Raw genomic sequence first — 14,539 nt, forward strand, 5'->3', positions numbered from 1 at the left:
ATTGGTGACCAAGAAGGGCTGAATCATTTGCTTCCAGAATCCGTAGTTGGTGGGTGAGAGTTTAAAGGAGAATTTGTGAGAATTGTGAGTAGTTTTCTCAACATTGGTAAAGGATTGGATCATCGCCATTGAAGAATGATTGAAAGAAGAAATAAAAGAGAAAAAAAATCGGTGATTTAGGGTTACAGAGGCTGTGGCGGCTCTGATACCATAATAAGCCACCGAATGATTTTTGTATTATTCTTAAGATTTGAAGATTACAATAAAGGTCCTATATATAAGACTAGATATTACACTTTAGTACCATCTATAATAAGATAAATAAAATACTGTTAAATATCTTAAATATATATTGTCTATTAATCACTTCTCTAAGATGTCACATTTTATCCCTTGCAAGAAAATTGCGGATGCATCTAATATTGCTTTAACCTTTTTTCGAGAAATAGTACGTTTGCATGTCATTCCTTCGACAATAACATTTGATCGTGACACCTAGTTTCTTAGTCACTTTTGGTGCACTCTTTGGCAGTTATTTCAAACTACTCTCCAATTTAGTACCTTTTTCCATCCCCAAACATTTCCATCCCCAAGCAGATGGTCAAACTGAAGTGGTGAACAAGACCATAGGAAATTTGATAAGGTGCCTTTGTGGGGATCGTCCTAAACAATAGGACCAATTTCTAGCTCCAGCTGAATTTGCTTTTAATAACATGGTCAACATGCCAACTGGTAAATCGCATTTTCAATTTGTCTATCAAAGGCAACCTAAGCATCCACTAGACCTTATTCGGCTACCTCCATTACCTCGTCATAGTTTAGTAGCTAGAAATTTAGCTGAAAAGATTGAAGCAGTCCAAGAGGAGGTTAAACAAACGCTGGAGATTTCTAATTCTAAGTATAAAGAAGCATGTGACAAACATCGTCGTGAAAAAGTTTTTGAGGTGGGACATCTTGTTATGGTTCATTTACGAAAAGAGTGGCTTCGAGTACGTACGTATAACAAACTTAAGATGAAGAAAATTGGCCCTTGCAAAATACTTCGGAAAGTGAATGATAATGCCTATGTCGTTGATCTTCCGGATGACTGGTTCATTTCTCGTACATTCAATGTGTTTGACCTCACCATATTCCAACCAGATGTGCTCTTATATCCTGAGAGTCACTCGAGGACGAGTTTTGTTTCAAGCGGGGGAGAATGATGAGGATAGATATACAGGATAAACTCCCAGGAGTTTTTTTGTTAGTTATTTAAGTTGAGTTTTTTTAGTTTTTATGTTTATTTCGGCGTCTTTGTTTCCAACTTATCTTTGTTTCCAAGTTTTAGAGTTCTGTTATTTTGTGGATTATATAACTAGTCAAGCCATATACGTTTTTATGTTTTGAGATTTCTCAATTAATATAAAGAGTCGAGAAGAGTTTTCTCAACCCTTGCTTCGTCTGGTACACGATAGTGCCCCTTTTTTTCTTGCTGCGTCTGACAATACGCCTAACAAATTGTCTATACTGTAGTATTTGACTACATCATTTCTAATATCCAAACACACGAGTCGTGGATAATAATTCTTATTGCAGAATTCGGTGTATTAAATTTAACACCAGTTCTATATTTTGTGATAAAAAATCTGCTATTCAAATTGCTGCAAACTCGGTCTTATATATATGACATTATATATTATTCTGGGAATCATACAGCAGCCTTCTCGATCGCTTCAATGCACTCAAGCACAGTTGCCTTCTTTGACATTGCAGACATTAGAGCTTCATGAAGTGCCTGATTTGTTTTCAACAGTGACCCCGCAAACAACACCTGCAGTTTTTTCACCCCCTTTGTTACATAGTATATGACTGACATGACACAACATATTGTACTGTGTTTGATCTGCATTGGACTAAGACTAATTTCTTGTCCAATCCAAAAAGGTGAAACAAGGTACGCTGACAACTCACCCATCTCTTGTCTGTACAAAAAGACGAGAATGCCCTCATAATCCTCATCAAAGAAAATAGACCTAAAAAGCTTGTCTAGTCCAGTGTAACAAATGCGAGCTATGGGATTGAATGACTTACTGCCCATCTGGTTAGATTTTGCTGCTCTTGTGGCTTAACCTGGGGTTTGCTTCTGTTTATGAATCTCTACAATTATGTAAGTAAGAGAATTTCATGAGATTACAGTTGAATGAAGTTGAGAGTTGACTTGAGGTGCAAGGTATCGAGTTACCTGTAGAGTAAACAGGTCAGCGGATTGGCCAATCACTTTATCGTATTTTAGACCTTCTGCTGCTAGTCCAGCCATTGCAACAACTGCTAACCTGAGAGTCAAGTTTAGTAGTTAAAATATTGTTTCATTTTGACTTGATGCAGAAAAAATGAGGCTTTCTTATATATAAGTATTAACTTAATATGCAAGGATTTAGCAGAAAAATTGTAATGTTACTTACCTGTCAAGTTCCTTAGCATCAAGTTGTCCACTGTATATGAGTTTTTCAAGTTTTTCGTCTATCAGATTCACATTCTCTTTTCCAATATCCAGAGAGTACCCAAGGATAGGGAGACCTAGTAAGTAGGCAACTGCATGCCATTCAAAGCAAATAGGTATAAAACACAGACAATCAGAGCACCTCAATTGCAAAGTGCAAACAATAAAAAAAATAAAAATAAAATACAATGCCATGTAAGCACACTCATAGGTCCCGCTTGAACAGGTTGTGCTACATTTTGATTGGAACTGGGACTGGGACTGAGACTGATATCAATGGTGAACTAGTGTCGAGATCTATGAGAAGAAATTACTTAAAAAATGAGCAGCTTCATGTCTGGCAATTCTATCTTGATAATCAGGGAAAAATGTCGAGAATCCACCTATTGCAGCCTGAAGAAGCCTACATCATAGGTGAACTAATGAGATAGACCCAGAGTGTTCATTATTATCCCTCACCATGCAAGATTTGATAAGAGATTGAAGAAATGAGCTCTAGTAACAGATACATAAAGGGCATAATCGTCCATTATATATATTCATGATATAGTTACCCAGGTGAGATACTCCCTACAGCCAGAACCACCAAAGAGATGCTCCCAATCAGATATGGTACAAAGAAGCCCCAGTCCTGAATTAGTTACAAAGTCAAACCACTTTAAAAATAGACAAAAATGAGAAAACAAGTTATATATCATGTGTGATAACTATTATTCCAATGATACTCGCACATAGAGTTTTTGGCATTCTGTTGATTGTGTATATATGATTATGAGATAAATAAGCAACTAAATAAAAGTTTCTGAATTATTCAATTCAAACTCACCCCAGGAAGCTGACCAGCAAGAACTCCCAAGAACCCTGTAGTTCCCACCACAGTGAAAAGAAAAGCAGCCTGCATCACTGTCATGAAATTAATTTCATGAAACATATATACATCATATCATAAAATTAAGATTTATGTGAAAAGATGAGTATCTCTGGCATCATTGAGCTTTTAACTCAAATCATGGTAGTTAATTAAACACGTTCATGAGAACTTACATCATTTCTAACACTAGGTATTGCAAGGTTCTCCGCGTTTTTCATTCCAAGAATTGTCAACTCACGTAGAGATGTCTGTTAAAGAAAAAAAATCCAGCAGTTTTGTTAAATGATATTTTACCACTAAATCAGATATGACTCAATCTGCAACTATCAAACAACCCTAGGCTTATCATATAGAAAAAAAGGGGATACATGTAGTGAGTAAAGACTTACGGGGCGACGGGATACATAGGGTTGAGAACCCCACTTTTTGGCCCAACCAATTTCAGAGAGCTGACTAAGTGCTTCTTTAACACCATCACTATCCTTCTGCACCAAATGCAAATGCAAATAGAATTACATCAAATCAAATGCAGGACACCAAACAAATTGAAAAAATCTAAACCCAAATAAAACTGATTGGGTGATTGTTCTCTCCGAAAAACAATATCTATATAGGAAGCATGCAGATGTTCATTGGTGGTTGTCAAATAACATTTCAGTATCACCTTAACTACATTCACTACTCAGTGTTTGATGCTTAAGTAACAAACTAGTGTAATAAAATACAAGCTTCAGTTGCATCTCTACAAGTTCAATAATGCCGGATCGAAGGGTTAATTTGAAGTGGAACCTCGTGAAATTGGGTTTTTTATATGATTCGAATACGAGTATAAAAGTTACTATGATAATTCTACGAGACGTTGAATGAAAGCATCATGTTTAATTTCTTAAAATTGGAAGAGAGGTCGAAGAATAAAAAACCTTGGCGATGGCGGATTCGAGAGAGGTGAAGTCGACGTTGGGGGGAGCAGCTGACGAAGATCTGATTCCCCAATTTCTAGAATGTGTAGATCGAGCAAGAGGACCGAAGAGCGAAACAGATATGGAAGACATAGAGAGAGAGAGAGAGAGAGAGAGAGAGAGAGTCCCTTGTTTAGTTGGCACGTCAACCGATAAGGTTTGGCGGGAGTGGCTTCAAAGTGACCGTCAAACCGTTATCAACATAAAGTGTTGAGCCATTTTACTTTGAGGATGCATTTCGTTTTATTCATTTTGTTCATATTATCAAATATGTTTTGCTTAATTTTATATTATATTTTAATTTTGTCAAAAGAATTATTTATGTCTTACAAATTTTCTAAATAGTCAATATATTATATTTTCTTAAAATTTAATTACTTTAGTCAAAAGTTTTACACTAAGTATTCCACTACGCCACTATATTTTAGTTTAAAAATTCGTTAAATAAATCATATCATTAAAAACTATATTAGATTTAAAATCTTTTCTTGGAATATTGTGATTTTTTCCTTAAAAAATATTACCCTATTTCTTTCATTAATAATTATATTAACCTTAAAATCAAGAAAACTAACTAGTCATCAACGATGGTATTTGAATAATGTTATGATGCATTTCTTATTGTGAAATAAATGGTTTAAGTTAAACCTATTATCCATGGGTGTATGTTGAAATTGACAAAGAATAAAAGCCATCTCCAATCCAACATTTTTGGATGAAAAGAAGATATATGACTAGAGACATTAACTAATCTAATCTTTTAAAGGTAAAATTAAATATTTATTTCACTTAAAAATTATTATATTCAATTAATTGAGATATTTAATTATTATATAATAAACTTTTGATGGCTCAACTAAGTAAGACTTGATAAACATCTTCTTATAATTACCCAAGTTCAAATCTAGGATGATTTAACTATTCAGTCAAGATAAGTTAGAAAAATAAATGAGCCTAGCTATATATGTCAAATTCATACAAATTTGAAATTAGATATATATGATATGTATAATATATATTTCTATTAAATAAAATGAATTAGAGTTGTGATATGACCTACTTATTTAAAACTTGAAATTTAGTAGAACGGGATATATTGTTGTATATGTCGATTAGACTCTATTTTGGTTATTTAATGATGTAAGACAACATCGTTTGCAACTTAAATAAACAATTTAATTTAGAATAAATATATAGTTACATTTTGTTATCGTTCAAAGAATTTTGTCATTCTTTCATATTTTGTAAATTATTTTGTTTCTCCTAAAACAAAATTACCCCCGCTTCAAAATATTATTTTGTTTCTCCTAAAACAAAATTACCCCCGCTTCAAAATGTGCTATACAATATCCATAGACAATTTAAATATTCTGTACTTATAACCTTGCAAATCGGAGATGCCTCATTGTAAGGTCAAACAACCCATTATTTAATTGCTATAAAATATATAAGAATAAGATGCCCACTAACAAAATCAAATTAAAAAAAAAACATTTAATTTAGTAAAAACAAGCAATGGTCAATGCATAAAAATCATGTCACGCTTTAAAAATATTAACAATAGGATTGGATCACGTTAAAAGGATTTACTCAAAGTGTTGCCTTAAAATCATATCATGTTTTAATTGCACATTACCCTATTTCTAGATCTTTTACAAAATATCCGATCAACATGAAGAAACAAGTAACTTAACGCATCTGAGGCCACTTGAACACCAATGACGGACCAAACCACCTCCGGTAACCCACCACCGGCCGCCTCCTCCTCGCTTCCACCTCAACCACCACTGCTGATACCAAACCTACCAGATGACGTCGCACTCCAATGCATCGCTAGAGTTCCACGGTCCTACCACCGCTCCCTCTTACTAGTCTCCAAGTTATGGCGATCCACCATACGCTCTCCACACTTCTTCGCCATCCGATCCCTCATCCGTTCGACACAACAGTCCCTCTACCTCAACATCCGCCACAACTCTTCTTTCAAGTGGTATTATCACCCAAACCCTAACCCTACCGATAAAGGCAGCTTATCTCCTCTCCCGCCCATCCCAATTCAACCCGTCGGTTCTGCATATGCCGTACTCGGCCACAAAATATACCTAATCGGTGGTTCGATTAACGATATTCCCTCGACATCTGTTTGGGTTCTCGATTGTAGGGTTAATAAATGGGAAATTGGGCCTAAAATGAGAGTTGGGAGAGAGTTTGCAGCTGCAGCGACGGTAAATGAAAAGATATATGTGATGGGTGGATGTTTGGTGGATAATCGGACTCGGTCGATAAATTGGGCGGAGGTTTACGATCCGGCGGTGGGCGTGTGGTGCCCGCTACCAAGCAGTTCGGTGGAGGCAAAGGACAAATGGATGCATGCTAATGCTGTTATAGATGGTAAGATTTATGCGATGGCAGACAGGGGCGGAGTGGTTTATGATGCGGCGGATATGGAGTGGGGGAGAGTTCCGAAGAGGCTCGACATGGGATGGAGGGGGCGAGCTGCAGTTGTAGATGGGGTTTTGTATTGCTACGATTATTTGGGGAAAATTAGAGGGTATGATGTTGAGAAGGATGTTTGGAAGGAGTTAAGAGGGGTGGAGAAAGGGTTGCCGAAGTTTTTGTGTGGTGCAACAATGGTGGATTTGGATGGGAGGTTGTGTGTGGTGTGGGAATGCAAAGAGGGTGGTGGTGGTGAGAAAGCAATTATGTGTGCAGAGATTGAAGTTTATACGGATGAAGATGGAGGATTAAACGGTTCGATCTTGTGGGTTGATGTGGTTCTTTCTGTTCCTGTTAGTTCTTCAATTCTTCATTGCATGGCTGTTTCTCTGTGAGTTGTGACTTCCATTATATTACCAGGGTATGTTCTTTCTCTTTTATAGTTAATATAATATTTGAAATACCTACCAAATTATAGCATTATACTCTCAAATATATTTCTTATTTGGATGAAAATTCTACTAGATAATTTGGTAGATGAAATGAAAGTAGAGGATGCTATAATAAGCAAATATATGAAAGTTGATTACTAATATTGCATTTATCCCAGAAAGATATTATGAACACCTTCTTTTTGCAGGATCTTGAACTATTGCCATTGCAAAAAATGTGAATGTATATGGATATGGTCCTTATCCTCAAGGTATACATACAGATCTTTGGGGAATTAAGAGCTGAAGCAGTATTGTTGATTGTTAAAAAAATGTGAATGTATATTATCTTGTCTTGACTCTTGATTACAAATAAAAAGCCTTTTGTTGAAATGTTGCAAAGGCTACTTGTATTTCTTACATTTGGTTTGTTGTGCATATATTGTGAACTTCTACTTCAAGTGTAATGAGCCCTCTTTCCTCTTGACATTGCTCAAATTTATATTCAAATGGTTTAAACTTAAATCACCATTTTTAAGGGTTGTGAAAGTGTGAAATTGCATGAAAAAACACCGAATAGTGGAATATTTTCGAAGTCAGTTTGTTGACGTATTTGTAATTGTTCATTGTACGTGTACATTTTACAAATTTATAGTTTTTCATCAAAATGTATTGAAAAGAAACTTTAGAGAACAAATTATACACATACTAGAAGATAAATAATTTGTAATGGTTCATTTTACAACGCCAAATCGTAATCGGATGAACAAATGTGATGTGGAATCAAAGTGATTAAGTTACAATATTGGAGGAAATGGTTTTGATTCTGATTTTTCCAAATTCAAATAATCAGGTGTTTAAAGTAAAGTTAAAATTTAAGAATATCTATAAAGTTATTGGACAGTTAAATAGTTTATTTGAATTTTCAGTTTACAGTGAAGTTTGGTTTTGATTCATTGTCATATTTTTATTCATTTTGCCATATTCATTTTGCTACATATAATTTTATGGTTATTTTAAATTAATTTTTATTCCAAATGTCATTTTATGGTTTTTCTATTTTATTAAATTTCATATATTATTTAAATCTAATAATAAATGCATATCAATTTCATTAATGAACTTTCCTTTTAATTTCAAAATTACTAAATTAAGGTTTCATTAATTTCCTTTATTTATTTATCTAAATCATTTGTTTAAATTTAAAAGAGAAAAAAAAACATTTTAATTTTTATAATTAAATATTTTTCTCATTTTTCTTATAAATTCAAACTTCTCAAATATTTTGAATTTTATATTTAAATTTTCTTTTAAATAAACCCATATAATACATGGGCTTACACCTAGTTTAATTATTAAAGTTAAAAGTAACAGGAGAAGTTTTAAATTTAAATTTAAATAAACGTTTTATTCAAAGTAATATATATCGAATTGATTGATTTTCTTTATATATAACAAGTTCAACACCTTTAAGAGTTTAAGGAAGAGCAACTTTTGTGAAACTTTTGAAATTTAATTTTTTTCTCATCAACTTTTAGATTTCTAATTTCCTATCACAAATTAAAACTTTTAGAGTTCTATCACAAATTGACGTTTAGAAGCTGATAGGTGGTACTCAGAAGTTTGAAAGCTGACTACGAAAAACTTTAATTTTTATTTATATAAAAATATTTATAAAAAATAACTACAAATTTTTGAAATTTATAAAATTACAAATAATCAAAAGCCACATGAAGTAGTTTTGGAATTATGAGCTTGTTTTTTAAAATAAAAAGTTAAAAATTTGTAATCTCTAGTTGTCTATTTAATTGAAGTTTTTTATTTATTTATTTATTTTTATTTTTTTTAACACTCAAAATCATACATTAAGTTTTTTCTTAATAAATTTTATATTACATATATAATACTAAAATTCATATCGGCTTGTAAAAAGTATATATTTCAAGTTGGCTTGGGGTGGAGATATCGGCTTTGCTTTGAAGCTGTGTGATTTTACCCATTGTAGTTTTTCGTTCTTCGATCCATAGTTACACTGCCTCAATTTGGCCTGCTTCTTCAACACCAGCGACTAAAAGACTTCCCCGACCTTTCAATAACCTCTCTAGTTGACCTGCACAAAACGGTTTTTGCTAGTTTCTCTCCTCAACATCCACCGCCTTCAAAAAACAATGTTGGTGGATGTTTCCACCGATAATTTGCACTCATGTACTTTGGAAAATGATTTTTCTCACATTCTATTTTTAAAATGTCACTTTGACTCCTTGGATTTTTACCATCTACAACTTGAACCCCTCTACTTTGTAAGATAACATTTTCTTTGCCCTCTTTACTTTGGAAAATGAATTTTTTCATCTCTTTACTTTTTAAAATGTTATCTTGACACCATCGATTTTCCCATCTACAAACTGCATCCATAACTTTAGTTTGTTAACTTAAAAAAAACTAATTTTTTACCTGTTTAGTTTTAGGGATAAAGTCACTGTAACACAATGAACTTTTGTGATTTGTCCGACTTGACCAATTATGTTTTTTTTGCGCATTAGGTCATCTAACTTTTACTGTACATGTCAATTAGGTAATTATCGTTAGTTTTTAATCATTCCTCCGTTAACTAGTTATCTAAATTACACGAATGACCCCTATGGTTTAAATTACTTTCGTAATTGGTCGTTATCAGCCATGTTTTAAATCACACGACTAAAACTATCACAATTCTGAAACTCTAGGGACCAAATTTGGAGGTTGTAAATCGAACACCATCTCAGATTGGAATCGAAACAACATTCAGGTAAATTGAAAACTGCAACTGGATGCTTCAATCCTTTACATTTGAAAATTACATTCAACTTCAAAAATCATCATCCAACCATCTTTGAATGTATCGAACCCGGTATGTATTGAAATCCAACCACTCAACTCCAAATTTCAATTCTAATTCCAATTCGAATTGTTCATATACTCATTTTGATACCAGTTAATCAAGAAGTCCAATTTTGACCATTATATATGACTTTTCTTAAGATTCCCGATCATCATCCCCAAAATTCTTTACCATTTGTTAGAACCATCAATAGTATTAAGCGGATCATTAACATCAACTACCACATCCCTTCCATAAAATTTGGTATACGATCTTTACATCCCTTCAACATCGTGATTTATCGACGCATTCTGATTCGCTGATCTTTGTTATTTTTATATTTTCAACATCTGTATATTTTCACAACCTCATAACCACTTTGTTAATTTCATCAATTTGCTAATTTTGTCAATCATCAAATCAACAACAGATCCAACATCAACCAATAATCTTTTAAATCAAACTTCGAATCAACCAAAACATTTTATTCTTTGACTGATCATAGCATAATTTACCAAAAATATCGTCCATATACAAACAATAGGCTTTCTTAAAATCGATTCCATATTTAAAACAATACCATCGGTTAACCGTTGATTCTAACACTATTGATTTAAGAACAATCTAAGCAATTAAACTCCAGGAACAAATTGAGATGAATAACAAATCAAGATAGAAACTTGCAAACGAATGAAGTATGATCCAGGCGTAATGTTACATTTTCGTCCCTAGAGTTTCAGAATTGTGGTAGTTTTAATCGTGTGATTTAAAACATGGATGATAACGACCAAGTACGAAAGAAATTTAAACCATAGGGGCCATTCGTGTAATTTAGATAACTAGTTAACGAATGAATGGTTAAAAACTAACGATAATGACCTAATTGACATGTACAGTAAAAGTTACATGATCTAATGCGTAAAAAAAACATAATTGGTCAAGTCGGACAAATCACAAAAGTTTATTGTGCTACAGCGACATTATCTCTTAGTTTTATATATGTATCGGTATAAATTGGATATAGTTAATATCTCGACATAAATTTATAATTTTCGTTCGTTATTTAAAAAAAAAAAAAAAACTTACTGATGGACATTTTGACATAGATTCGAATTTATTTACGTTTCAACTACGAAAATAGAAATTATCTTTAATCTATTTTCAGCATGTAACAATTTATTTTCTACTATTTTTTAAATCCATTGACGCCACTCTAACGTGTTGAGGGTAAAATGCTACTCAAAATAAAATATGAAGTTGTTTTGAATTAAAATAAAACGAGAGAGGAAAAAAAATAGGGTTTTTAGGGGCAGCTGACCTGCGATTCCATTTTCTCTAGAACCCTCTTTCCTTCGTCTATCGATACCAGTTAAGCTCATACATTCGAAAACAACATCAAAGCAGTACTTTCTTTACTTCAGCAATGGCGACCGTCATGCAGAAAATCAAAGATATCGAAGATGAGGTATTACCCCTGTTCCATCTATATACTTTCGTATTTCCATCTATATCCATACCTCGTATACCGGATAGGCAATAGTTCACGAACCCTAGAAACATCGCTATGTCTTCGCAACATCATAATTAATTTAAGTAATCGAGTTTGCTTACACGATTTTGTTTTAGTTCACTCGGGTATTATAAATCGATGTGATCTATTTGCAGTTATTTCAAAACCACTGCTCTGGTTAATCTTGATTCCTTAGAATCAGTAGGAAGCTACAATACGAGTTATGACGTGGCACAGTTTACGTTTTAACTTCGAAGTAAGTTGTCTTGGAGGAAAAAAAAATTAGATGCGGCAGTCTAGAACAAATTTCCTATCTGCGGCAATGGAAACACAATTTTGATGGCCAGTTTAGTGCAGGGGAGCTGCTTGTGTACATATTTTTTAAAAATCTGTTTAGTGAATTTGCACATGAGAACTAAAGGTTTAATCTCAAGAACCTAATGATCCTGTTTTTAAAGAAACGGCTACATTTTGAGTGTTGATGTTACATGAGCTAATATCAGCTGCACATTTGATATGTTTTGGACATGTTGGGGAGATATTTGGTGAATGTATGCTGAATTCAAGGCTCTCAAAAGCATAAATGTATTGCTCTGATTTGCTTGTTAAATGTGCACCTGTGATAGCTATACAAAATCTTTATGGATATGAAGCTGTTAGCTGCAAGCAGAATGTGCAGATTTATCTCTGATACATTGCTAGAATTTCAGCTATTTGCATGTTATATACCTAATAAAATGTAACTAACTGAGTGCATTATTTTTCTCCTTTTAGATGGCGAAGACCCAAAAGAATAAAGCAACTGCACATCATTTGGGCTTGTTGAAGGTAAATATGAGTAGGTTGCTTAATTGTTAATTGCTTTAGCAGAAGCTAAAATAGTTAAATTGATTACTTGTGATGTTAGGCTAAGCTTGCAAAATTGAGAAGGGAGCTTCTAACACCTACAACAAAGGGAGGTGGTGGTGCTGGTGAAGGTTTTGATGTTACAAAAAGTGGAGATGCAAGGGTTGGTCTTGTGGGTTTTCCTTCTGTTGGAAAATCAACCCTCTTAAATAAGTTAACTGGGACTTTTTCAGAGGTACATAATAGCTCTTTAATCATCACAATTAAATTGTCTAAAGTTTAAGGGACATTGTATTATGTTTGTTCACAGGTTGCTTCATATGAGTTTACCACTCTCACATGCATTCCAGGTGTTATTACATATCGAGGAGCTAAAATTCAGGTATAATTGTAAATCCTCCAATCTTTTTGTTTTGAAAGGTTTAAATATTGTTTTATAGTATTTATTTGTTGGCAGTTGTTGGATCTTCCTGGTATTATTGAAGGTGCTAAGGATGGAAAGGGTAGAGGAAGGCAGGTAATCTTTCAATAGTTTAAGATTATTATTTCATGCTGAATAATTGTTATCTGATTAAAAAAGTTTCCTTTTTTGTGATTGATTTATCAAGTTTGTTAACTTAAATAAAATACATTCTTGTTGTGTAGGTTATCAGCACTGCAAGGACATGCAACTGTATTCTGATTGTGCTGGATGCAATTAAGCCAATAACCCACAAACGTCTCATTGAAAAAGAGCTCGAAGGATTTGGCATCAGGTAAACAAACCATAATTGTTGAAAAAAAAAAACACAAATGTTTCTCATTATATGTTCTAATTTAACCTTATTTACTGTTTCTTATTATATATAATTAAATTATTATTACAGGTTAAATAAGGAGCCCCCAAATCTAACATTCAGGAAAAAAGAAAAGGGTGGCATTAATTTCACATCAACAGTTGCAAACACACATTTAGACCTTGAAACAGTAAAGGCAATATGTAGTGAATACAAAATACATAATGCTGATGTCACCCTTAGGTTTGATGCAACAGCTGATGACCTAATCGATGTGATTGAAGGTAGTAGAATATACACTCCTTGCATCTATGTTGTCAACAAAATAGATCAGATCACACTTGAAGAGCTTCAGATCTTGGATAAACTTCCTCACTACTGTCCTGTCAGGTAACATTCTTTTATTTATTTAATTATTTATTTATTTATTTTTTGAACCATGGTATTTATTTTGTAGTGCTCATTTGGAATGGAATCTTGATGGTTTGCTTGAGATGATATGGGAGTATCTGAGTTTGACCCGTATTTATACAAAACCCAAAGGAATGAATCCGGATTATGAAGACCCTGTAATTCTTTCTTCTAAAAGAAAAACTGTTGAGGATTTTTGCTTCAGGATTCATAAGGACATGCTTAAGCAGTTTAAGTAGTAAGTCATCTCACCTCACCTAATACTTTTCGTAAAAACTATAAATTTTCTCCACTTTTTTGTGATTATTTAATTAATTTCCTTTAATGCAGTGCACTGGTGTGGGGTTCTAGTGCAAAACACAAGCCACAAAGGGTTGGTAAGGTAAGTTTGTTTATCTTATAATTCTTATTCTTTACCTACTACAAGACCAAAATGAGTCATGTTACATAATGGATCTTATGACATGGCAGGAACATGAGCTTGAAGATGAAGATGTTGTGCAGATCATTAAGAAAGTGTGAGTTTAAATTATTAAAAAAAAAAAAAAACTAAATTTTGTTTTTGATAACTATTTGTGTACTTTGTATCGTTTGTGCCTTGTGGTGCAATATGAAATAGATAAATGATTTGAGTATTGAGATTTTGTATCATACATTCTTCTTTATTTTGGTCCATGTTGATTATTTTTATCGTTATTTGATATATATAAATTAAGTCGCACTCATATTAACACAAAGTTTGTTAAGCCTTCTGGTGATGATGGTTGAGCCAGAATGTTTTGTCGTTGGGTATTATTAATTATAGTAGCTGTGGTGTTGTCGAATTTTGTTGTTATTATGTTGGTCTCTTATCCACTAATAAATATATCATGGTCCAAGTTGATGAAAGTCATAGGGAGGGTATGTATGTCATATTGCCATGTCGATCTATATATAACTCGTCAAAACCAGAAAGCTACG

At 33.2% G+C, this 14,539-nt stretch overlaps 3 protein-coding genes across 3 annotated transcripts; 2 read left to right on the forward strand and 1 right to left on the reverse strand.

Moving 5' to 3' along the window:
* Window positions 1–1,553: 1,553 nt before the first annotated feature.
* On the reverse strand, window positions 1,554–4,502 carry LOC145160038 (uncharacterized). The gene is made up of 10 exons (XM_079079135.1): window positions 4,271–4,502; window positions 3,740–3,835; window positions 3,524–3,598; window positions 3,306–3,374; window positions 3,034–3,110; window positions 2,794–2,882; window positions 2,442–2,571; window positions 2,222–2,312; window positions 2,071–2,136; window positions 1,554–1,810 (listed from the first exon to the last, which is right to left on the reverse strand). The coding sequence occupies exons 1-10, from the start codon at window positions 4,400–4,402 to the stop codon at window positions 1,688–1,690; spliced, it is 948 nt and encodes a 315-aa protein (XP_078935261.1). The 5' UTR covers window positions 4,403–4,502; the 3' UTR covers window positions 1,554–1,687.
* Window positions 4,503–5,913: 1,411 nt separating this feature from the next.
* Window positions 5,914–7,674, forward strand: SKIP6 (SKP1 interacting partner 6). Its single transcript, XM_079079250.1, has 2 exons — window positions 5,914–7,166; window positions 7,386–7,674. The coding sequence occupies exon 1, from the start codon at window positions 6,028–6,030 to the stop codon at window positions 7,138–7,140; it is 1,113 nt and encodes a 370-aa protein (XP_078935376.1). The 5' UTR covers window positions 5,914–6,027; the 3' UTR covers window positions 7,141–7,166; window positions 7,386–7,674.
* Window positions 7,675–11,308: 3,634 nt separating this feature from the next.
* On the forward strand, window positions 11,309–14,244 carry LOC145160202 (GTP-binding protein-like protein). Its single transcript, XM_079079342.1, has 10 exons — window positions 11,309–11,501; window positions 12,321–12,374; window positions 12,454–12,627; window positions 12,703–12,774; window positions 12,850–12,909; window positions 13,038–13,147; window positions 13,259–13,558; window positions 13,626–13,817; window positions 13,910–13,961; window positions 14,051–14,244. Exons 1-10 carry the CDS (start codon window positions 11,460–11,462, stop codon window positions 14,099–14,101), a joined length of 1,107 nt encoding a protein of 368 aa, XP_078935468.1. The 5' UTR covers window positions 11,309–11,459; the 3' UTR covers window positions 14,102–14,244.
* Window positions 14,245–14,539: the final 295 nt, after the last annotated feature.

The sequence above is a fragment of the Lactuca virosa genome, chromosome 1 (assembly GCF_052849685.1).
Source record: "Lactuca virosa cultivar CGN04683 chromosome 1, Lactuca_virosa_CGN04683_v6, whole genome shotgun sequence".
Taxonomy (NCBI): Eukaryota; Viridiplantae; Streptophyta; class Magnoliopsida; order Asterales; family Asteraceae; genus Lactuca; species Lactuca virosa.

Excerpts from the sequence above, each read along its gene's own strand:
- LOC145160202 (XM_079079342.1), top strand. The coding sequence starts at position 11,460 with ATGGCGACCGTCATGCAGAAAATCAAAGATATCGAAGATGAG. Across the intron at positions 11,502-12,320 it reads TCAAAGATATCGAAGATGAG|ATGGCGAAGACCCAAAAGAA; the intron begins GTATTACCCCTG and ends TTCTCCTTTTAG. Across the intron at positions 12,375-12,453 it reads ATCATTTGGGCTTGTTGAAG|GCTAAGCTTGCAAAATTGAG; the intron begins GTAAATATGAGT and ends TTGTGATGTTAG.
- LOC145160038 (XM_079079135.1), bottom strand. The coding sequence starts at position 4,402 with ATGTCTTCCATATCTGTTTCGCTCTTCGGTCCTCTTGCTCGATCTACA. Across the intron at positions 2,313-2,441 it reads GATGCTAAGGAACTTGACAG|GTTAGCAGTTGTTGCAATGG; the intron begins GTAAGTAACATT and ends CTTGACTCTCAG. Across the intron at positions 1,811-2,070 it reads AAAATCTAACCAGATGGGCA|GTGTTGTTTGCGGGGTCACT; the intron begins GTAAGTCATTCA and ends AAAAAACTGCAG.
- SKIP6 (XM_079079250.1), top strand. The coding sequence starts at position 6,028 with ATGACGGACCAAACCACCTCCGGTAACCCACCACCGGCCGCCTCCTCC.